This window comes from Plectropomus leopardus, chromosome 18, assembly GCF_026936395.1.
Source record: "Plectropomus leopardus strain MGB_pleo_1.0 chromosome 18, ASM2693639v1, whole genome shotgun sequence".
In the NCBI taxonomy this organism is placed as follows: domain Eukaryota; kingdom Metazoa; phylum Chordata; class Actinopteri; order Perciformes; family Serranidae; genus Plectropomus; species Plectropomus leopardus.
The window spans coordinates 16,871,981-16,894,735 of record NC_142193.1 but is presented as its reverse complement, the minus strand read 5'-3'; the positions used below and the strand labels follow the sequence as shown (position 1 = coordinate 16,894,735).

The window sequence follows — 22,755 nt, the reverse complement described above, 5'->3', positions numbered from 1 at the left end:
TTATGTATCATGTTCCTTTTAACCCTTTAAAACCTGGAGTGACTGCTTTTGCTGCTTTCAGATGCCTTTCACTAGTAAACCTTTGAAACCTGAGCAAATTGGCTTGATTTCTTTCAAAAACGTGGCATAGAGGCAATCAGCATCTTGATAAGAAATGCTTCACAAATTGCAAGACATAATAGATCTACGGGGTGCCCAGTAGCTGAGTCTGTAAAGCGAGAGCCCCATGTACAGGGGCTGTGTCCTTGCCACAGCGGCTGTGGGTTTGATACCAGCCTTGGCCCTTTGCAGCATGTCACCCCCTCTTTCTCCCCCTATCACGCTTAAGCTGTCCTCTCAAATAAAAGCAAAAAGCCCAAAAATAATCTCTAAAAAAAATAATGATAATAATAATAATAATAATGATAATAATAATAATAATGATGATCAAAAAAATTAGTAGATTCACAAAAACGAGGGAAACATGTCAGGGGAAACAAGAAAAAAGTTAAGAAAAAAATATTTCTAATATTTATAATGATCAAAATTACATATTTAAAATAAAATTATGTTTCTGAATTTTCATATTTTTAAAGCATTCGTCTTAGTCTCGTTTGAACAGTTTTTTTTAACTTTCTTTTTCATTTGTTCATACTAATTTCAAATAATTTTCTTGCTCTTTTTGCTAATTTCTTGATATATGTAGGGTAATTTCTTCGTTTGTTGCTCATATTCTGCCTCCTATGTTTTTGAAATAAATCAAGCCAACTTGCTCAGGTTTAAAAAGGGTTGCCGCTGGAGACTGTTTTCATTTCATTAGACTGTCACATAGAGCTTTATGCATTTACAGCTGGTCAGTGCTCTCAGGGGAAACAGCCAGGATGAGCTGAAAAGTGTGGGCTCTGCTTCACGCTGGGATCCGCTGGTGGAGAGGAAGTGAAGAGGTTGAACATCTGGAATTCATTTGTGTGCTCCAGAGTAGAGAAAAGCTCTAAAAATAGGCTTTAAAAAAGTATTTTCCATATTAATTGCCGTCCACAGGCTGGCTACACTGTTATATTCCGACACTGGGGCTCGCGACTGTTATGGGCATATGACGTTTCCATACACTCTCTCGCGTGTGTGTGGGTGTGTGTTTGTGTGTGTGCGCGTATTGTGTGCGCGCGCCTCCCTGACGCTCCAAAGCCCCGTGGAGCTGTTGTTCCCAGAGAGCAGGACAATCAGACGGACTGTTGGATAAGAGCGACAAAAGAGAAAGTGCTGTTTGTAAAGAAGTCCTTTTTGGCTCCTTTTTTTTTTCCTATTTGGAATCGTCGCGCTTTCGGGTGATCATTGCAGAGTTTCAGCGGCGGCGCACACACCGGTATGGATTTACCAAAGACGAGACGAGACACGCCGTCTAGTCGTCCGCCAAAGTTTTGATTGTCACCGCTGCCTCTCGAGCCCGGAGCGGAGGCAACGCGCTGAACTTTAAGGCAGCATTTGTGGAAAGTAGTGACCACATGTGAGGAGCATTTGGAGACAAATACTTTGGCCGGAGCGTCTTTTCGCTGCTCTCTCCTACATCTCTCATGGGGTAAGTAAAATATAGCTTGTGTGTGACAGTCTGCATGTGCTGCAGCAGCCTAACAAAAGGATCTGATGTGTCCTGCTTTACAGTTTTACGCCTGAAATTAGTAATTGTCAATCCTTCGCGCGTAAACTTCTCGGTGTTTTCTGTTAATAGTGAACTGAAAGTCTACACTGACGCTCAAAGTTGACTCATAAACACATAATACAACAGAACAGCCCACATTAAGCAACACTTCTGCACGATTACAAGCAGCAACCAACCTCCAGCCTGTTTTAATGAATAACATCGTGTGGTGTTAAATATTAACAGGCAGGGTTACAGCTGTCGATCATACAGGGTGTAGGGAGTGGGGGTCAATGCATTTTGCTGCATCATATGTTGTCTGTATAGCTGTTGTTGGGCGATGAGCTGCGTGCACCCCGGGCGCGTCCTCGCAGGGGCCCTCACGCATATCCTTGGAGCCGTTGCGCAGCCTGCTGTGCCCCCCCCCCAGCGCTGACCCCTCCGATGTTGTTGAGGCTTGTTCATCCGTCACTCTAAAGAAGGCATTGTATTGAAAGGATGTATTAATAAGACAAAAGCCCCCATTATCCTCATGTACCGGAGTTAATCTCATGGGGCTGGAGATGTGCTCCCCAGAGGAAGGCACAGCTTTAACAAGAAAAGTCTTCATACAGTGCATTGTTTTAGAGATTTAAAATAAGCAAAATGTAAGAGTACTACTAATAAGAACATTCATTTGTGTTACAAACAAGTGCATATTGGATCATTTGCAGGAGTCTGTGCCATCATTTGTAGGCCTCCTGGCTCCTTATCAGCACTGCAGTGACCAAACAGCATGTTTCCTTGTGTTCGAAAGAGTAAACCCTGTAGAAAAAGGGATACATAGGTGTTGACAGTCCTACCATGAGGCATCCAGTTGTGGGAGAATCCTCAAATCCCAGTGAGATAAGATGATAAGAAGGAGGAACTAATGTTTATTGCCCAGATAAAAGCTCCCATCCATCACCCTCTGTGCTGTTGGTTCAGTCTGCACACTGCTGTGCTCATTAGCAGGGAAACTAAAAAAAAAAAAAAAGGCTTGTGGCATTAGTTCAATCTCCAGCCGATGGCTAGAAACTTTCAAATGCACACTGATGCTGTAAAGTCTGCTGAATAAAGACTAGGGAACACCTTAGTGAGATAACATCAGGAGCAGGGGGTGAAGAGGAAGCTTGCTCGACAGCATGAGAAAGGACTATGATGTGTCGAAGGCCCTGTCAGCAGGTTCATTGTGATGCTGGTGTTGTGTGAGAGCAGCGTGGTTTGTTTTCGGGGGTTGCACGGCCGCTAAAAGACTCAGGTGTGTCTCTCAGCATGCCTTGGACTTGCTGAAGACAGGGCAGCCGGCCGGCCGTCTGTATTTAGCCAATGTGGCTGCATGGCTCATTGCACCAGAACAAAACCTGCCACCCAACCAGGCCTGCCCGCTGCCTGGCTTCTTCACACACTTCACCATCCTTGGCGCGGGCCGGAGTGACCCTAGGGTGCTGTGAATGGCGTCAACTTATTGGCCAGACACTTCACAGCTCCAGGCACACGCAGCCTTCCTCAGACACAGATGGTATTAGTCTTAGCGGTCTATATAGAAGAAAACTTTTATGTTACAGTGCAGGCAGCTCTGTCCAGCAGCCCATGACATCATGAGTTGAGGATCTGCATGTTGCTGACCCAGCTCGCTGTGCACAGTGGCCCCATTTTCCTCTACAAGATGTAATCGGACCCTACTCAATGGGGACTGCTGAGGATAGCGTGAGAAATGAAGACAAATAGATGAGTTGAGTAAATAAATACATGTTTAAGTGCATGGACGAATAAATAAATTGATGCAAATCCAGTGGTGGGAACTGGATTTGCAGGGTTTTTTGTTTTTTTTTAATGGAACAGGTCTCTAGGGGGGTTGAAGGCGGGGATGGGTGGCGGATGGGTGGTGTCGATGCTTGAAGGATGCTCGGGTTTCAGCTCAGGCCTGAGAGCTCTGCTAGTAGGAAGCAGTGAGAAGGCTTTTCCTCAGGGAGACCTGACTTCTCTTTTGTTGTCTACACTCATCGCTTTATTCAGCCAGATTGGAGAGTTGACAAAACTGTAAGATCAGAGAAGCAACCTGCCAGAGGCGCTCAGCCTGTTACCTGGTTAAATGAAACCAGTCAGAGGTTAATGCATGACTTTCTATGGGAGACAATGTGTTTGTTTATGCATTGCTTTTGGGCTTTTCCTCTGTGATGGTAATAAGTGTTCTGCAGAGAGCCATCTGGGTTTGGAGTTCTAGCTGGTACTCCCCCCTTTAGCTGGAAAACACTTTCCTTGGGTGTGGCAGCTGGAGCAAAATAAACGCCTTCTGTTCGTAGGCTGCCGAAGCGCAAGTCACAACACACAGCTGACAGCATGGAGCTTTCACACAGACAGCCAAGAGCTGGGAGTGTCTCAGATCAGTGAAATAAATATGGCGTCCACTGCCTTTTTTTTTTCTTTCTTTTTTAAACCCATTTTGTAAATGCAGTCGCTAATAGGATGTCTCTAAAGACTGTGTTTGTTTTCTGTAGGCAGGTAGAGAAACACACACACACATTTGCACTGTCTTTCCCTCCTTTTCAAAACAACCTTCTCAGTCGCTGTTCTGATTCTCATATAAACATTTACATAAGCACAAAAGCTGATATTTGACGGAGACTATTTTAGGAAGCTGTTTTACCCATTGAGAGAATCCATTAGCTTTAAAATCTCCTGTTACATTCCTTTCGCACTTGAAGGACTTGGACAAACTATGAGACCCCCCATGACCAGGCGCTGGTGCTTGTAGTAGCATGCAAGGATTTCCTGACGCTCTCTGTGGTGGGGATAAGGCTGCTCTTCTGCTGTCAAGCTCTGACCGGCCCCTTGTTCTAAGCTGCTGCCAGTTGGAAATAATGCTGCAAATTGCTTTTTTTCCCAGAGCTCTGACTGTCATTTTTCATTGTGCAACGTCGCTGCAGAGACAGGAACATAGCACATCTTTCTGGGACAATGACAGGTAGATTGAAGACAAGGTTTCTGGTTACTGCTGCGGCTTTGGATGGGGTCTGCAGCACTTTGCAACCTCTCTTTAGGTTATGCAGTGTGATTTATGAAGTGAACAGGAACAGCCTCGTACTGTCTGTTCCAGCGGCAGACTTAATCAGTGTGGTCATGTCGTGGTTTCCTGATCTCTGGTCATTCTCAGCGCTCACTCTGCAGCGATCTTTGGAGCAGGTACACATTAAGATGCTGCGTATTTTTTGGAGACCTCCTCCTCTTTCTTCTTGTCTCTTGGAAGCCTTTGTAATCCAGTCAGCCTTGTTTGTGCAGCTGGAAAACTCTGCAGGATTACTTCAACACCCTGCCTCCCCAGATCCAGAAGTAAGCTGGAGACAGTTTTCTTGGATTTTGAATTGCCTCCCATGCAGCCAGTGAAAGCCTGTTGAATCCATTTCATTTTCTTTGGAAAGTCAACTTGATTGCCTCCCAGTGAGCTTTTTCAGACTTTAAAAAATAAGGCAAAATAGCCAACTGTGATGGTCTGTTTTGTTAGAATGAGCTATTAAGATTGTTTATCCTGTAAAGGCCTCAGATTCAGTCTTTCCAGGCTTAAAGACACGATGGAATTAACCTCCAGTCAAGCACAAGCTGGGTCACACCAAAGGCCAGACTGCTCCATCGTAACAGACAGTTTGAATCTGTTTACTTAAAACTAATGTGACAACTTCTCAAACATGTCCGTTTCAACGAGCGTTGTCGCGGTCAAAGTCAAGTAGCAGTTGTCTCAGACCCTCTCAAAAGCTGCACCGCAGCACTTTCTGACCTGTTTGTTATTTTTGCAAAATATCCCCTGGCACAGTGCTCTACCCAAACCTTGCATAAGACTTGTAAAGCTGCATAAAAAGCCAAGTTATTTACAGTGGGGCCTTTTCTTTTTGAAAATGTTTTACTCATGTGATGTTGTTAGGAAGTAAAACAGACATAGTATAGCTCCAAAACTCAGTGAGTTTTGCCATGTGCTATGTTCCTGTCTCTGCAGGTAAAATAGGTCTTTCCATACTCACATTCACTGTACTTTAAATGCAGACTGTTTTGGCCCTGAGCTAATTTTTTTTTTTTTACAGTTTAACCCTATGGAACCTGGAGCGACGTCACTTTTGTGCTGCTTTCAGACACCTTTCACAAGTATTTAAAGTGGCAAAGTGGTGAGATTTCTTTCAGAAGCATAAGAAAAAGGAAATGAGCAACTTGGTAAAAATGTTCCACAAATTGCTAGAAAATATATATCATAATTGCACATTTAAAAATTATGTTACAGAATTTTTATAATTTTTAAGCACGATTTCCAGGTTATTTCCTTTTTCTTTAACTTTCTTTTTTTTTAAAAAACTAATTTCAATGTTATTTTCTGTACTTTATTTTTCCCCACTAATTTTTGGGTAAACTTCTTTTTGCGTTGCTTATTGCCTTCCTTCCATATTTTCGAAAGAAATCAAGCCAATTTGCTCAGGTTTCAAAGGGTTAAGACACAGTGTCCACATGCCAAAGAGGCTGATTTATGTTGAGTTTTCACGAAACACATTTTCTCTCATAATTCTTAAATTGTATAAAATGCCTTGGAGCAACTGTGCACTGTGTGGACACAACAATGTTCCCTCTCCAGGCAACCGTGTTTTTCTCCAACAACAGAGCTGTGTTTAATGGATGTGTGTTTGCCAGAGGAGTCTGGAGTTGTTTTCCTATGCTGGACCATGAGGAGAGATGGAGGGCCTCCACCGATTCATCATCTTATCAGGAGGCACTAGGCGCAAGCAATCAGGGTGGCTTTGTGCCTCCATGTGTTAGCCTGTGTAGATGGTATCGTTTTCCACTGTGTATTGCTTTGCTTCACAGCCAGCACGCCCCCGTCTGTCCTCCACTGTATCTTTGATTTTGGCATGCTGTCTCATGACTGTGACGATGCTCAGTGGAACGAACGGGTGTCACAGCAAACCCTCCACACTCAACATACACACTCAGATATACATGTCTCATGTTTGCTGGCACGTCATGCAATAAATAACCACAAGCTCTCTCACGGCAACCTCGCAGATTCCCAATGCAACAACAGAACATGAGAAGGGGTGGAGTTCAAGGTGTAGCAACAGAGTAGAATAGAAGCAGAGAGCCAGGACAAAAGAGACCTAAAAAGAGGGTTCAAAGCCATTCATTAGGGGGAGACCTCATTGTAAAGACAAGGACATAGGAAGGTGTGAGAGCGGCCGAGTGGTTGAAACTTGAATCAAGCACGCCTCAGTATTCATGCCTGATGCAGGCCGATCAGGCCATATCTACCGTGTTACACCATCCGGGGAACACGTGTCATGTCTGTATGAAGGACTCCATGTGGTTAACACTTAAACTATGCACGCACAAACCTGACAGATTCACAGCTGAGCATTTTCATGTGTGGTTTACCACTGTTCCATGTAAAGCTTGATATTCTGAGAATAGTTAGTTTTTTTATCATGCTGAGCAAATCTCAGGACATTTTGCACATGCACGCTACAGAAATACACACATTTGTCTTCACGGTAATTATGATAATGGTGCTATCTCTTTGAAAGTTTTATCATTACACTTACAAGAAACATCCCACGTTTTTGTTCTGACAAGTTTAGGACAAAGATCTGAGAGAGTAGTTTCTTGGTGCAGTCGAGCTCCAGAGTTTCATGAATCGAGAGCTGATTGCACTGCTGTAATGAAGTCTTTAATAGGGCACTATAAGAACATGTCTGCCCCAGATGTGTGCTAAATAAATCCTTCTTGATGTGTGTTTAATCACCTCTTTGTGGCCTTGTCTTTTGATCTCTGTGGTGAAGTTTAAAATTTACGAGAGGAGGAGGGGGTGTATGAGAGAGGACCAAGTGGCTCTGCAAATCAGAGAGCTTCATGAAAGGAAAAATATGCAAAATAGAGCAATATAAAAACATGAATAATTTGGAAGACAGTGACTTAAGTTGACAGCAGTGGTCTGAGGGTGAAGGTATTACAGTAATTGCCTCTCAGGCGCCACCCTTGGAGATCCCCCCTCCCCCAGTGAGGCAGACTGGGGAGGGGGGTGTCTGCTGGTCATGCGGGTTCTGGCTCCTGAGGCTGTATGATGCCCCTTTTTTTTTCTTTGTCTCCTCTCACTGCCGGTCTAAGAGCCACAACACATGAACAGCTGCCATAGATAAAGCATTGCAAAGTTGCAATAGACGAATTGATCGAGGAGAGGAACAGAAAACAAGTCACTTTAAAACAAAAAAAAAATCACTTTTGTTCCTGACTGAGCTGTGTTGACAGTCTGGACCCCTCAGAAGAGGCTGTACCCAAACTGTCAAACTGCTTGACGAGCGAAAGGGTAATCCCTAATTAAACGATGAAGCCTCATGTATTGGGGACACCCACTCCCCTTATATCTAGCAGCTTATACGAGATTTTAATGAATTGTGTTAGCATAATAACGGAAAAAGAGAGAGGAGGGTTTGGAGGTAAAGTTGAACTTCAAACACAGAGTGAAAAAACAAAAAGGAACCGTTTACTCTGCCATTAAAAAGGAACTGTTTTGTTATCTGCCATGATGCAGGTATCGTGACTCTGGTGTAAACTTGTAGCACTTCTCCATTTTTTGCGTCCTAAAAAAGGATGTGATTTATATATGTCTGCGATACTGTCGGCCAGTTACAGACAATTCTTTGCCAAGTTTTTTTTTCTATTAAATTTGTTGTTCCCCCGCTCGAGTTCCTCTCCAGGCTACAAACTGTGACATACTGCAGGCCCCCATCTCATATCTCTCAGTCTGTTCTTCCTCTAGACCGTGCAAGTTACAGCGCGACACCGAAACAGACTCTGTCTCCTTTTTTCGTTTGTACTTCCCCTTAAAACCCCTAGTTTTCATTTGTATGGTGATTTCATGAGCCGCTGGCATTTCAAAACAACAGATCCTGACGACTTATTTGCCCGTAAATCCCTCCTCCATCCTCAGCCCACGCTTTTGCTTTTTGAGTGCAATGCTACAGTGTTTGAAATTACTGCCAAAATGTGTCAGACTCTCTGTCTCTCAGGATTTTACTACCTCGATTTCCGGCGTTTAGCAAAATCAGTAAACGTGTAAATATCTGGTCAAATGGTTGAGAAAGGACAAAAGTGAGCGCATGTTTAGCACTCTTAGCTTGACTGTAGATTGCTGAAGGAAACTGCTTGTAGTGGCATTAAATTCTTGAAGAAAATGCCTTTCTATTTAGGGTAAACTTTACTTTGTACCACAGTAGGAAGTTGAGGTTGCTGATGTTTTTGTGCACAATGTGACCTCAGATGTGTTTGTTTTTAAATGTTATTGTCATGCATCTTCACTCTACTTCCCTGTTAAATCAGTTTTATCAGCAAGCTTGTTGGCAGTGTGGCATGTAGCAGTGATAACAGCAGCAGCTTAAGATAAGCTCAGGCAGTCATGACTAAACGTGCAAGAACTGATCTTTTGCAGATGAGGCACTGCTAAAGCCACTTAACAGTCAATGTGTGACTATTTCGTCTGTACCCAAGGTCGTTTAAAGGAGCAGTCGTGTTACAGCAACAACATGAATCCTCTTTATCTGCCAGTTCCAGTGATACTGGAAACATAAATGCTTCTTTTTCCCGGAAATTGACTGTGGTCAGTCAATAGTGTTGCTGTGCTGATGTGAAAAGATTTTACACACACAGCCGCGGGGCTCGGGGATGGATGGAGCGTCAGAGAGATGCTGCAGCCACCTGCCAGCAGACACAGTCCATCCCTGTGTTTCCTGTAATTGCACAGCATGATTGCATGGAACTGCTCCATGCAAAAAAAAAACCATAACGGGCCCATGTGTGCAGTGGCTTGTGACGGCCTAGAGGAGCACCGAGCTGGCAGTGTAGACAAAGCGTCATCAAAGCTGATAAAGTTTAAGTGTAGAGAAGAACTGCAGGTGTACATCTTTCAGTTTAGTCATTTCCTCAGCACCTCCTGTGGTAGTGGCGGTGGAACTTTGTGGTGGTAGTTAGTTGTGTTTTCTTCCCTATGTCTGGCATGTCAACACTTGACTGGGGGGAAACACTGTGACTACATGCTGTGCTTTGCATGTGGAATTTTCCTCCGACAAGCCACCGCTCTTCTGCTGTGTTTCCACTGTATACACTTTAGGTTCACATGAAATAATAAAGACACCTTTGCTTTATTCAGATTATATCCTGTTTGAATCAGGTTTTCCCCGGAAACATGAGCTCACCATCTGCCTCATGCACAGCTGCAATCGCCCTGAAATACTAATTTCCTCCTCAAAATTGTCATTTGGTCTGTAAATCAGTTAAGATGCTGGACTCAAAGGAAAAGAAAGGTGGATCGATTTAGTCTACAGTAATAGCAAAGCACTCTTGGACATTGATACCACCATTATCGGCTGTGAAACTGAGCAGGAAAGAACGAATCACAGCCGCAGATGCTTTTTGTGTATCCATGATGGATTACTGTATGGCTGAGATTAAGTCCCAAAGAAAAGCCTGGTGTCTCGTAGAGGGCGCAGGAAGTCATTAAATCTCCTTAAAATGGAAAATGTACATGATTAACTTTTTCATTTTATAGTCCAAACAAAGATCTCTGTGATATGGTCTCATGCTGCCGCCTTTTTAGAGCACATGCTGTGCTGTGAGAGAAAACAGACTGCGTTGGGTCTGTGTTGCCAATACAGCCGCCTGTGAGCAGGGGGTGTGAAGGGCAGATGGTGAAAGATGCGTTACAGGATGTTTCAGAACACAAACTGCTCCTCAGAAACTCGCTGAGTGATTCCTGTAGGTAAACAAACGGTAAACACATTTCAGTGCGAATAAGATAAGATGGAAATGTAAACTGTCTGCAGATCAGTTTAGTCATCGCTCTTATCTAGACCAAAATGTTTGTGGGAGATTATACATGTGACTGAAAGTGTGTGTACATGTACACACTGAAACACTGACATGCAATCTGTGTCAAGGGTTAGAGGTAGGGCTGAACAATTAATTGAAATTGTACTGAAATAACAATATGGCCTCCTGCTATTTTAAAATAGAATATTGAATATTTTATAAAGGTGTAATGTGTGTCAAAACACCATTTTGAATAATTGATATTAAATATATTATATTTCTAAAATATAAAATTAAAAAATTAATAAAACAAAACACAAAAGATATTGTCTTGCTACCAAGATCTCCTGACCCACATATCATAATTGACAAATTTAAGAAACATCTTTTTTTAGGACAGATCATGAAAAAAATCACACCATAATTATTTAAATATGTTTTTCAATTAAAATATGGACTGTGAGTGTAGCAGCTAGAAAGGCAGTTACAAAGAACTGGCTTCAGCCAAACACCTCATCTATAGAGCACTGGTATTATTTCATTTACGAAATATTTTTAATGGTATAAATAACCTTTCAATGACTCTCCAGGAAATTAAGGTTGAGGAAATAGTGGATAATGCATTTCCCTGAAACACTGTTATTTTGTTTAAATTAGTTCATTTAAATGCTTTAATATTTTTATTATCAATTTATCTCAAATTCAAAACATCCAATGTTCTGTGTTTAATGGTTCACTCATAAAGTTACTAACTAACAATAACTATGTTACTGTTGTTAAGTGAAATCAAATAAAGGGAAAAAAAAGAAAAGAAAATTAGAATGATAGTGTAAAAATGATCCTGATTGCAAATCATATCTTAATTGTAATATCAGACAAAATTAATAGTAATATGATATTCTTTTTAAAATTGTCCAGCCCTAGTCAGGAGCTCTGTTTCTTTCTCCCCAGAGAAAGTAGAGCCTGGTTTAAGTAGAGGGTAACAGGTAGCAGGTGGTCTAATGAGGCGGCGTTGCCTTGGTTTTTGGTGAGCAGACGCTCTGCTAATTGGGGCTTATCAGGTGTTAGTGGGAAAAACACCTGAGGCTTTTGTGTAGCCGTCAGCCTTGTGATGGAGAGGGGAAATCTGTCTGTTGTTGGGATTAAGAGAAAACAAGAGTCAGTTTTCAGCAGCTCCCTTTTGAATCATCTTTTTGGAAGTTAGAAAATCCAGCAGCTGTTAGCAACTGTGGTTCTGCTGTTGATTTAAGCCTGTTTTCATGGGTAAGTGTGGCTGTGAAAAGTAGGCCTTACAGTGAAAACCCTAACAACACATCAGTAGCATCTCTGCATCATTTTTGAAATGATGAGAAGCTGCTGATGACAAGGCTTACTAAAAGTTGCCTCATAGGATATCCTGTCTCAGGTGTCTGTCTCTTGTTTGTCTTCCTTTGTGTCTCTGGTGCTTGTTTCAACCCTCTTGTTCACAGTTGCTTCTTTCATCACCTTTTCTAACCGTTTCTGAGCTTTACTGTGAAATTCAGACAGGATATTATGCTATTCGTCTTTGTGCAACCTCTCTTAACCTTCACTTTCATCACTTTGACAGTTATTAGTGAAACCTAAGAAAACCAAAATCTTCATCATCTGTGATCTCATAAAAAATTATTTTATTTTGTTTTTGGGGGATTTTTTCCCGTTATTGATAGGACAGTTGTAGAATGACAGGAGATGTGGAAGAGAGAGGGAGAATGACACCCAGCAAAGGGCCACTGGCTGGAATCAAACCCGGGCTGCTGCAAAGGCCTCGGCATATGGGGCGCACACTCTAGCAGGTGAGCTAGAGGCCACCCCATAAAAAATATTTTAAATGCACATATTTCTAACACATATATATATATACATATACACACACACACACACACACACACACACATATATATACACACACACAGTAAATGCATTACTTTGCAATACCTGATACAATTTAAGTGTATTTACATTGTGTTTACGTCATAATGGAAGAAGATGAACACAAGTTCCAAGTTATTTGGAAACTTGAATGTGCTGTCCCAAAGTAACTTTTTGGTGCTACAATAACAGTAGTATTCATAGTATACTCAGGTTTTCTTTTAAAAACAAAGAAAGCAACCCAAATGTAGATAAATTTAACTTATCAAAAATATATCTTTAATGCATAAGCGCATTAATTCAGTGTACACTCATACAAAGGCTCGGATGATATCAGATGAATTAGAGCTCGAGGCGGGCCGTGTTCATTCCTATAAAAGTTGCTCAGTGGCACATGAAGCAAAAATGGTTTAACTGCAGTGTATGAAATTATGCCGGATGCCTCTGTCCATAGAGCAAGTGCTTCCACCAGCCAAGTCGGCTTCTTCCAGTGTGTAAAATGACTCGAATGTGTGGCTCTTCTTGACTTTCCAATTGTAATCGGACCAAATTGATTAAATCTTTAGTAGAGGGTTGTGACGCTCAAAAAATGTATCCACTGATTTACAGAAGTCTCTTTCGCCATGTAGGTCAATGGAAAAAGTCTTTCTGTGCTGCAAGGCATCACATGATGTTTTAATTTCACAGTTTGACCACTACGAAAATAGGCTTTAAAGCCTGGTGCACTTACTGGAAGCCTGGTTCAGGCAAGTAAAGTTACGCTGGTTAGGTTTAGGATATAAATATGTTGACAACAAACCTTAAAATAACTCTGTTTACCAAAATTTCATACAGTTCTGAGAACCGACCTCCTGGTGGAAAGTCCTGTGTTTTGTGACGTACCCACCTCTCCCACCCTGCCTCATTACAGTGACTGCTTCCCTCTTTACTCTTGTCAACACATTTGCCACATGATCACAGCCTTCCGTAATACATGGGTTACTCACAAATTACTGTTGGATTATAAACTAGTTTTGTTGCGTTACTTTTCATAGGTATCTGTACAAATTGTCCATGAGAACAGCCTTATTAATGCAAAAGTGTAATCAGTCGACCTGATTGGAAGTGTTTACGCATTTGATGCACAAGGAATATATCTGAATAAACTGTAAGGCTTCCTTCTTCCAGCCTTTACTTTAAAGGTTCAGTTACCTAAGGGTTGTAAGTAATGAAAGCATGGAGACATCTTCTCAGTAAAGGTCACTTTTAATGTCTATTGCCACAGAAGAACAACTCATCAAATAGTTCCTTGTTTTAACTCAAAGTAGGAGCAACTTAAAACAGTATATGTATTTAGCATTCATGAAATTAACTAGTTTATCTAAATAAATCAGAGAATAGAAAAAGATTATCTACCAAATGAAATAACAAAAACAAATCTCATCTAACCTTGTGTAACATATACTTATATACTTTTAATATTGTTCTGAAGTATTAACTCGGCTCACAGAATACCAGGTATACATAAAGGCTTTCCTAGTAATATTTACATTGTATTTTTAAATACACTGAACTAGTCTGTTGATATGTCTTCAGGGGTTTGTGCTGCTGTTGCACTGTGTTTGTTAGGAAATAGCGTGACAACATTTTTGACACTGTGTTGTGTCTATTGTGGAAGTGTGGAAGTGTGACAGTGATGTCTGGGTCGAACACAGGGCACAACTCTAAACGACGGGTCGGTCGGGAAGGAGGGGTTACGTAGCAGGAAGTGTTCACTCCTGTCGTCCAATCACTGTGTAAACATCTGAATGGCACACGGCAGGTAGAGCAGCAGGGCAGGGCTGCGACAAGAAGGTGCTGTAGGCAAACCAGCCCATCAGGTTTCACACACACAGTGAAATCCCTGTGATGACAGACGCAGAGTGCGGCAGGTGACAGGACAACCTTGTGCTGTCTACACAACACATATTGAGACCTGTCCAGAGTAAAACAGGTAGAGCTGGGAGAAAAAGACCATGCAAAAACTTTTTTTTTTCACTGCAGACAGGAGACTGTGGAGATACAGAGCCGGTCTATATCATCTGAGTTTTCCATTAATAATATCATTATAGCCTGCAATAATGTAACCTAACGTAATTACACTGGTGCAGCTGGTCCACGTGCTCAGCCTCAAGCCTCCTATTTGTGTCTATTAGTGGAGCTGGAAAGGATGGGGAGGGGGAGACAGGCTGTCCTGATACAGCAGTTGTGATAAGGGAGTGCTCGACTGTAAATAAATTTCTGCTATGATACAGTAGCAGCAGCCAAATAGAAGTGCGCTGTCCCAATATTAAGGCTGAAGGGCAATGCTATGCGCACTGAAGGAGACTATTGTTCTTTGTTCCTGCTTGAGGAAGTAGTGTGCTGGCAACCAATAGCAGCTATGTGTCCAACCTGCCTTTGTGCACGGAAATGCTTTGTTGCACTACTTTCTGTCAGTCACAATTAGCCGTACGTGTGAAGCAAGACTCCTGTGCGTGTGTAGAGTAAGTTCTGTGTGGTGGGACACGTCACATGATTGAGTTTATGTGTGTGTGGACGTCACAGTGATGTCTCAGATTCCAGCTTTTGTGTCCAGATGCCGTTCCACATGCATGCTCTCCATCTGGCTTTGTCTCATCCCCCTCTCCATCTTTCAGTCTCTACGGGTTTTGAGTCAAAGCCCAAGCAGAACGGAGACGGGGTTCAGTCCCAGTTTCCACTAAAGGTTTCCAGTTAAGAGCTAAAAGACCAGCAGTGGAAGCATCGGTGTTGAATTACCTCTGGAGCTGACCTACAGAGGGATCCTGTTGCTTTTGACAGGTTTAAGACACCAGCTCCACCTCTAATTAGATTTCCAGAGCCTCCAGCTTTCCTTTGTTTTTAGCCCTGGAGCTTCAGCCTGTTTTATTTTGTTTTGCTTATAGGTTTCTCCTTGAAAAGAAGCTCTCTTGAGTCATTTGAAGCCACATTAGTGGCTCACAAAGGTTTCAGTTAATTTGTCTGGGTGTGTCATAAAATTTAACAATTTATGAGGTCAAAGGTCTTCCACATTGGTTTCACACTAGTGAGCTTGTTTATGTATTCAGACTATAACATCATATGCTGTAAATGTACACATTTTGACATAATGCCATTGTGTGTAGTAATTATTTTAGTATTAAGTCCCAGACACACCAAACTGATAAAAAAAAAGAAAAACTACTGGCAACGGAGGCCGACTGTTGCATTGCCTCATGTCGCCTGAGTCTCAGCAAAAAGATTGAACCTGAACACACTGCAAACACAACAGCCAACGGCCAACTAACATGTACGTTCTGAACCTTCGTGAGAGGAAATTACTTCATATGAGCAGGTGGCGGCAGTCTGTGTTTGCCATTTTAAGGGGAAAGCAGAAGACTGACAGGATGGATTCAAGACAATTGTTGTTGATAGAACAAAGCATACGTCATGGCTGAAAAAAAAAATCTCACCTATAGATAAAGCGAGTTTGTTTCTATGTCTTGACCTTAGCCGTTTGTTTGCTTTCCTCTCTGTTTTCCTCTCTGACCTGTTTATGTGCTCTGCTTTTATTAACTGATAGTTTGCAGTTTATTGTGCTGTCTGCTGTGTTTCACCCTTCCAAACTGGTGGACAATAAAGATATATTCTGTTCTATTCTATTTCTCTTCTCCTGCACTGAGTTGCCAATCAGAGTGATTTCATTTACAGATGGACTCAGCAGTCTCTGGCACCAATTTAACATACTTCAATGTGTTGACTTAAAGGTCCCATTGTTAAACTTCAGATGCTTTTGTATTTAAAGCAGGTATAGGTGCTATATATACTCAGTGACAGTATCAAAATGTCCACAGAAAAATGCACACAGTCCTTATACAGAAACCTTTGTCTTTGAACAAGCCATCAGGACTGTGAAGTTGTGATGTCACAAAGATACTATATAAAGGTAAATACTGCTGCTACAGTGTCGTGCCTACATGGAAGACTCGAAAACACTGACCAATCAGAGCAGACTGGGCTTCGGGACGAGGGCACAAAGAAACAGCTCCTAAAATAGAGCATTTCAGACAGAGGGTGAATACAGGTGTATTCAGGCAGACGGTGTGAGAGAAATGTTTTTTTTTTTGAACATTAAAGCATGTAAACATGTACTAGTAGAAACTCAAAACACAAGTATAAACCTGAAAATGAGGTCTTATGATTTGCATTTGGTTCACCACAGTTGAAAAGCTTTTTCTCATAGTCAGAGCAACTCCCACCTTTTCCTCTCGGGCATCTGTTTGATTTGCTGTTAGCTTGTGTGAACTGGTTGAAAGGGGCGGGGCGGGATAAAGAGGTCTGGCTGATCCGCAAGCTATGCTGAAGTTTCGAGAGGTAGATCACTGGAGTGGAATGGTTCTCTCCTCACAACAATGCCATGTGTTGACAGCCGAGTGCTCGGACAGGCTTAGTGGAATGTCCCCTTCAGACTGCGAGCGAGCCCTTTGTCTAACCCCCAGCACCCACAGAGTATTTACTTTTGTACCTGAAGATGATCTCTGCCTGAGATATTTGTATGAAAATAATCCTCAGAGTGAATTTAAGTTTCCCCACAGAGTCATTTTTTATGATAACACACAACTCCCTTTTGAGCCACAGGATTATTACTTTCCATTCCTTTCAGACCGCAACAAGCTGCAACTGTTGCCTGCGTGGGTGTTCAGTTTGGGGTGGACTCAGTGAGTGTAGTGTGTTTACTGTGCAGCCATTCAGTCATGTCATGTGATTGTTGGCCTTCACTTTAAACATGTAAATGCCAGTTTCTCATTTTGAATCTGTTTACCTGTCAGATCACTTCAGGGGTATTATGTAATAAGGGGTTTTCATTTTGAAGCTGTTCCTCCACTCTTTGACTTGAAATGTTTAGTTTCCACTGCTCAGGCTGAGGAACAGGTTGTTGCCTGGCTACTATGTTTTGCTACAGTGTAAAATCTGACAAGTTGATTTTACCTACAAACATCTAGTAAACAGATGGCCTTGAAAGATTAAGTACATATAATTATTAGTCTTATTTTATGTTTTATTATACCCAACTGTTAAGTTTACTTAAAATTTAGTTGTATTTACATAATTTCTTGAAGATGTTGTGACTTAAATATGACACGTTTAATTAAATCAATCTTTCCAAGTTTTGGCAAATTCAGTAAACCAAGTTATTTATCTGTATCCTCCTGGTTGAAATCCAGTCTATCACATTTGTATTTTCTTAAACATGTTATCAAAACAGAACTATCAGATCTTCTAACTCCATAATTGGCAAAACAATCGTTGTCATGATCAAGTTAAGTCAGACAGACTTGGTTTACTGAAGTTGCCAATACTTGGAAAGAACAAGTTAATTTCAGTTGTCATTTTTACATTGCACAAACTTCACAAAATTAAGTAAATACAGCTAAATTTCACATAGTCTTAACGATTACATAGAAAATAAACATAAATTAAGATTAATCGTTATATTTAATTTCTGTTCTCAAGGCAATCGGTTTCCAAGACTATTTTAAGTATCATCAGCTTGTCAGATTTTACAGTTTTACTTTGGCGACTGCATTACTTTCCTTAAAAATGTCTGTTTGCTTTGTCAAAGTTTATGTCATTAGTTAATTTCCCCAGTCAGTAACACCGGCCTTCTCTTCCTCTCTGTGTGTCTGCAGGTGACCCACATAGAGCTCCTTAGATGTGACTGTGGGACAGGCGGTCTCCCCCTGGCCTGAGCCCTCTTCCTGTCCTTTCCTTAAAGGCAATGATTATCGGCTTAGACGCTCTGCACAACTCCACTGTGTGAATGAATCTTTGCCGTAAAGCCGCTGTGCTCTGCCACCCTGTCACCATGAGGAGCAAGTATTCCCAGTACTACAATCAGAGTCTGATCTACTCCTACTATGCCTACGCTAAGAATATGACCACCCAGGAGCTGGCTAAACGTATTGAGAACAAAAAGCAGCTCACCACCCTCAACATTGTCATCGTGGTCCTCTGCACCATCATCATCCTGGAGAATCTGCTGGTCCTCATCGCTGTCTGCCGCAACAAGAAGTTCCACTCTGCCATGTTTTTCTTCATCGGCAACCTGGCGTTCTCTGACCTGCTGGCAGGCTCGGCCTACATAGCCAACATTTTCCTATCAGGGTCAAGGACCTTTGACTTGAAGCCTGTGCAGTGGTTCATCCGGGAGGGTACTGCGTTTATCGCTCTGGCAGCTTCAGTCTTCAGCTTGCTGGCGATAGCTATAGAGCGCTATATTGCTATCACCAAGGTCAAGGTGTACGGCTCTACCAAAACGTGCCGCATGTTCCTCCTGATAGGAGCGTGCTGGGTCACCTCCATCCTGCTCGGAGGACTTCCCATCATCGGCTGGAACTGCATCAACGACCTCCCTGAATGCTCAGCTGTGTTGCCGCTCTACTCAAAGAAATACATCCTCTTTGTTGTCACCATTTTCAGCCTCATACTGCTCTCTATTGTCATCCTCTATGTGAGGATTTATTTGATTGTGCGTTCCAGCCACCAGGAAGCAACCAACTCACCGGCCTATGCCCTTTTGAAAACTGTCACCATAGTGTTGGGTGTCTTCATCATGTGCTGGCTGCCCGCTTTTACCATCCTCCTCCTAGATTCATCTTGCAGGATACAGTTCTGCCCCATCCTCTCCAAAGCAGACATCTTTTTTGGCTTTGCCACTCTGAACTCAGCACTTAACCCCGTGATCTACACACTGCGCAGCAAGGACATGAGAAAGGAGTTTCTGCGTGTGTTGTGCTGCTGGGGCGTGCTGCAGAGCGGGCGTCCGGCTGACCGTTGTCTGGTCCCTCTAAAGAGCTCCAGCTCTCTGGAACACTGCACCAACAAACATGAACACCAGACCACACCAATCATGCAAGATTGTACCACTTGTGTCTGATGTGGTGCGAAAACATCAGAGTGCATGAATGTATGTATGTGTGTGAGCGAGTGAGAGAAAGCACGTGTGTGTGAGATCAAGACGAGAGGCTGTGATGTGAAGAAGAGATGTTTAAAAAAAAGAAGCGAGCACACCCTGGACTGAGATGCCTGGCAAGGCTACAATGCAGACTTTTTTTCTTATTACAATCAAAATTGTGTGAATTCACAATCAGCATTTAATCGATTCACTTGCGCAGCAGGTGTAACAACACAACGTTTCAAGAGGGGGACCAATTGAGTAGGCGAGAACTTTCAGAAATGTGAAAATAGCTTTTTCATGGGTACTCTCATTAATTCATATGGAGTCACAAACCATTTTCATGTATATGACTGTTTTTTTTTATCTTTCTCTCCAAACATGTAAACCCCTATAAAGAGCCAAAAATAGAACATAACATGCATGATGTCACAGTTATGGTGAGTTTTTCTGGTCGTGTCGAGAACTGAATCAATGCAAAGCTTGCAAAGTTGCACTTTGTAGATTTCTTCAGAGATTTGTTGTCCGTAGTAAGATTTAATCACATAACTTACTTACTTCATTAGTCCCACAGATTGTTCACTCATTCCTCACAGAGTTTGAGACAACTTGATCAACTTGACTCAGCACAGCACTCCAGAGAAGCCAAAATACCACAGATGCACCCTCAACAAAACCAGGGCTATATATTCCCTATATAACCTTGCTTAAACCATTTGATTAAGTACAATTTACATAATCTGCTTACATTTAATGCATGAAATTCTAACTTATTTGTAAGTGTTAATGTATGTATGATATATTCCAGCTCCAGCTTCCATCACTAACACCCCTTCCCCTCATTTGTCCTCATAATCTGTCCCTCTTGCTTTTACTGTTGTCTTTTGTATCTGAACAGTTTCCGTCGAGGAAGGCCTAATCAGAACACACATTTCCTGAAGTGAGTTGGCACTGATGAGTTTTACTCCATGACAGCTGTCCAGCAGCTTTGACTAATGGGGCCTGACACTGTTGTAGCAGGGTAGCAGCAATGTGCTGTCTCTGTTTGTGCCTTTCTCTTGGGGAATTAGGCTGAATGTATGTATGAAGTGTTTGGGGCAGGCGCTCCAGTGTTGACAGTATTATTGATCATCATTTTGAATTACCAAGTTATTGACGAGCAGAGAGTGGGATGAACAGAGTAGGTCACTCTCATTGTGAAGTCTTAATTAGTAGCGTGAACAAAAAATTTGTTGTGAACATCCTGGTTTCAATTTGTTAGCCACATGCAGCTAAAGATGTAAACATTTCTCATCTTTCCAAAGACCCCTCGCCTCCCCTACAAAATAAGAGGAGATCCGGTTTTAAATGCACAGAGGGGGGGATCTGCCCTCCTGGGAGGTCACCTTCATCCTCGTTCTCTGACATCCTATAACATGTAACTTCCTTCAGCCACAGGAAGTCCTGTTTTTTATTGTCCGGTTCCTGTTGTTCAGGGTTACACTAACCTTCTTCCTGTAGACACACATTCAAACTCTTCTCTCCCTCAGTGTTTTTTTTATTTTTTTATAATGACTTTTACATTTAGATGACCAAGTAGAAATGGTGAAAAGCACTTTGGCAGCTTCAGTGATGTTTGCTTTCCCACAGTTTTTTTCAGATAGAGAGGTGTTTAAATCTGTGTACCCGTCACTTCATTGTGTTGCTTGACTCTATGATGTTTTATAATAAATACATGAATAACTATGTATGTTTGTATGTAAGTATGTATGAATTTTTGTACAGTATGTATGATTTGTGTTGTATAAAATGTCTTGTGTGCAATAGCCTTTTGTGTCCAGTAGCACGCTGCCTGTGTTAAATCGGTACAATCTGAAACACTAATGTAGGTACATAAACTTTTTTGTTAATTTCATTCCCTTTTTTTAAAAAATAAATGAAATACTGAAATAATTCATGTTTGTGTGTTTGACTTTGACTCCAAGTTGTAAACAATTTCCCTGCAGCTGTGGCTTATCTGCAGGTCCTGAGACGCCTCCCTATTGTGCCTACATCTGAGAAGTATTCAAAATGCAGCATTTAATCCAAACATGCTCTGACAAGGTCAGAAAAACACTAGCTTCAACATGAAAGTCAGAAATTGTACATGCAAATGCTGCTTAGCCATTAATCATGGCTCTCTTACCTAATAAAATTGCTCAGTGGTTTAAAGGCTAAGGCAAGACAGGACTGCGATGGGAAGCTGGGCAGAGGGCAGGGAGGGTGAAAATGGGGTGTGGCGAAGAAGAATGTCCATTTGCAAGATAGTTTGTCTGAGAGACGCATAAAGAAAGGCCCCGGGAGAGGTTTTAGGGGTAAGGGGGGACACTTTTGACTTTGAGGGGAGAACTGACTTGTAGTGGCCTTGGGAGAGTTGGGCTTGTTTCCTGTCAGACGTCCAGGATTCCTGGGTGGGAACACTGGCTGAATCAGCCTCAGGAGGCTGCGCTGCTGGGAAGTCTGCCAAGTCTTTCCAGTGCCCTGCAGGATATGACATCAGACTCAGAAACCTGTAGGTGAAGCTGTATACACAAAACATTTAAGTCAGCAGCACACAAGACAGATGCATGCTGGTCTCTGCAGAATAGGGCAGTTTGGAATACTTAAAAGCTTAACATGGACAAAAAGCAACACACTTATTTAGTATCTTCAGTAGATTGCTGGTATGTAAATATAGTACAGACACACACAACTGCCTCAATACATACAGGTCGATAGATTGAACTTATTTGAGAAAACTGTTGGTATATGTGACTGGGTTGGATTTGCATGTACAATATGAGAGGGAGAGAATTCACAACCATGACTTGACAACCCAAAAACAAGTACAATCATTTGCACCCTAGACTCATAGATCTTTCATCTCCTCTAAATTGTCTGATTCATAACTACTTAATTACTTTATAGTAAACTTTCGATTTAATTGTGCACTATTTGCACTGTCTACTTCACAATAGATGTATATAATAACATTCTCCCACTTTTGATTAAAGTTACTTTTTGTGTTACATATTGTTTATATGTATTGCGCATATCTTTATGTTGTCTTAAATACTCAAATATGATGTTACTGAATAATTAACCTCTGCAATTAATAAAGCACTCAATGTATACATCACTCTATATGAAAAAGCAACATACTTCCATTATTATCAATGGCATAGCCCCACCTTGTGGTGAAATAGGCATATAGCGAGTCATATTGGAGGATATTTTTTCGATATACTTTTCAAATCTGCCATATAAAATCATTGAAGTCGCGCAATTGAACATGTGTATCTACGTATAAAAGAGATATCCAACCAGGATCTGAATTATAGACATACATCAAGGCAGAAAAGTGAGCCATCTACAGTTGTTACCCTGCACTAACACAACTACTCTGTTATTTACTATAAGCATGATGCCATTTGTTGAATAAAAAGAA

The 22,755-nt window shown here is 41.7% G+C and overlaps 1 protein-coding gene across 1 annotated transcript; it reads left to right on the top strand.

The window, feature by feature from the left end:
- The first annotated feature begins 947 nt into the window (after positions 1-947).
- On the top strand, positions 948-21,242 carry s1pr2 (sphingosine-1-phosphate receptor 2). The gene is made up of 2 exons (XM_042505667.2): positions 948-1,555; positions 18,046-21,242. The coding sequence occupies exon 2, from the start codon at positions 18,177-18,179 to the stop codon at positions 19,290-19,292; it is 1,116 nt and encodes a 371-aa protein (XP_042361601.1). The 5' UTR covers positions 948-1,555; positions 18,046-18,176; the 3' UTR covers positions 19,293-21,242.
- The last annotated feature ends 1,513 nt before the right edge of the window (positions 21,243-22,755 follow it).

Bases quoted from the DNA above. Each gene is read 5' to 3' on its own strand.
- s1pr2 (XM_042505667.2), top strand. From the start codon at position 18,177: ATGAATCTTTGCCGTAAAGCCGCTGTGCTCTGCCACCCTGTCACCATG.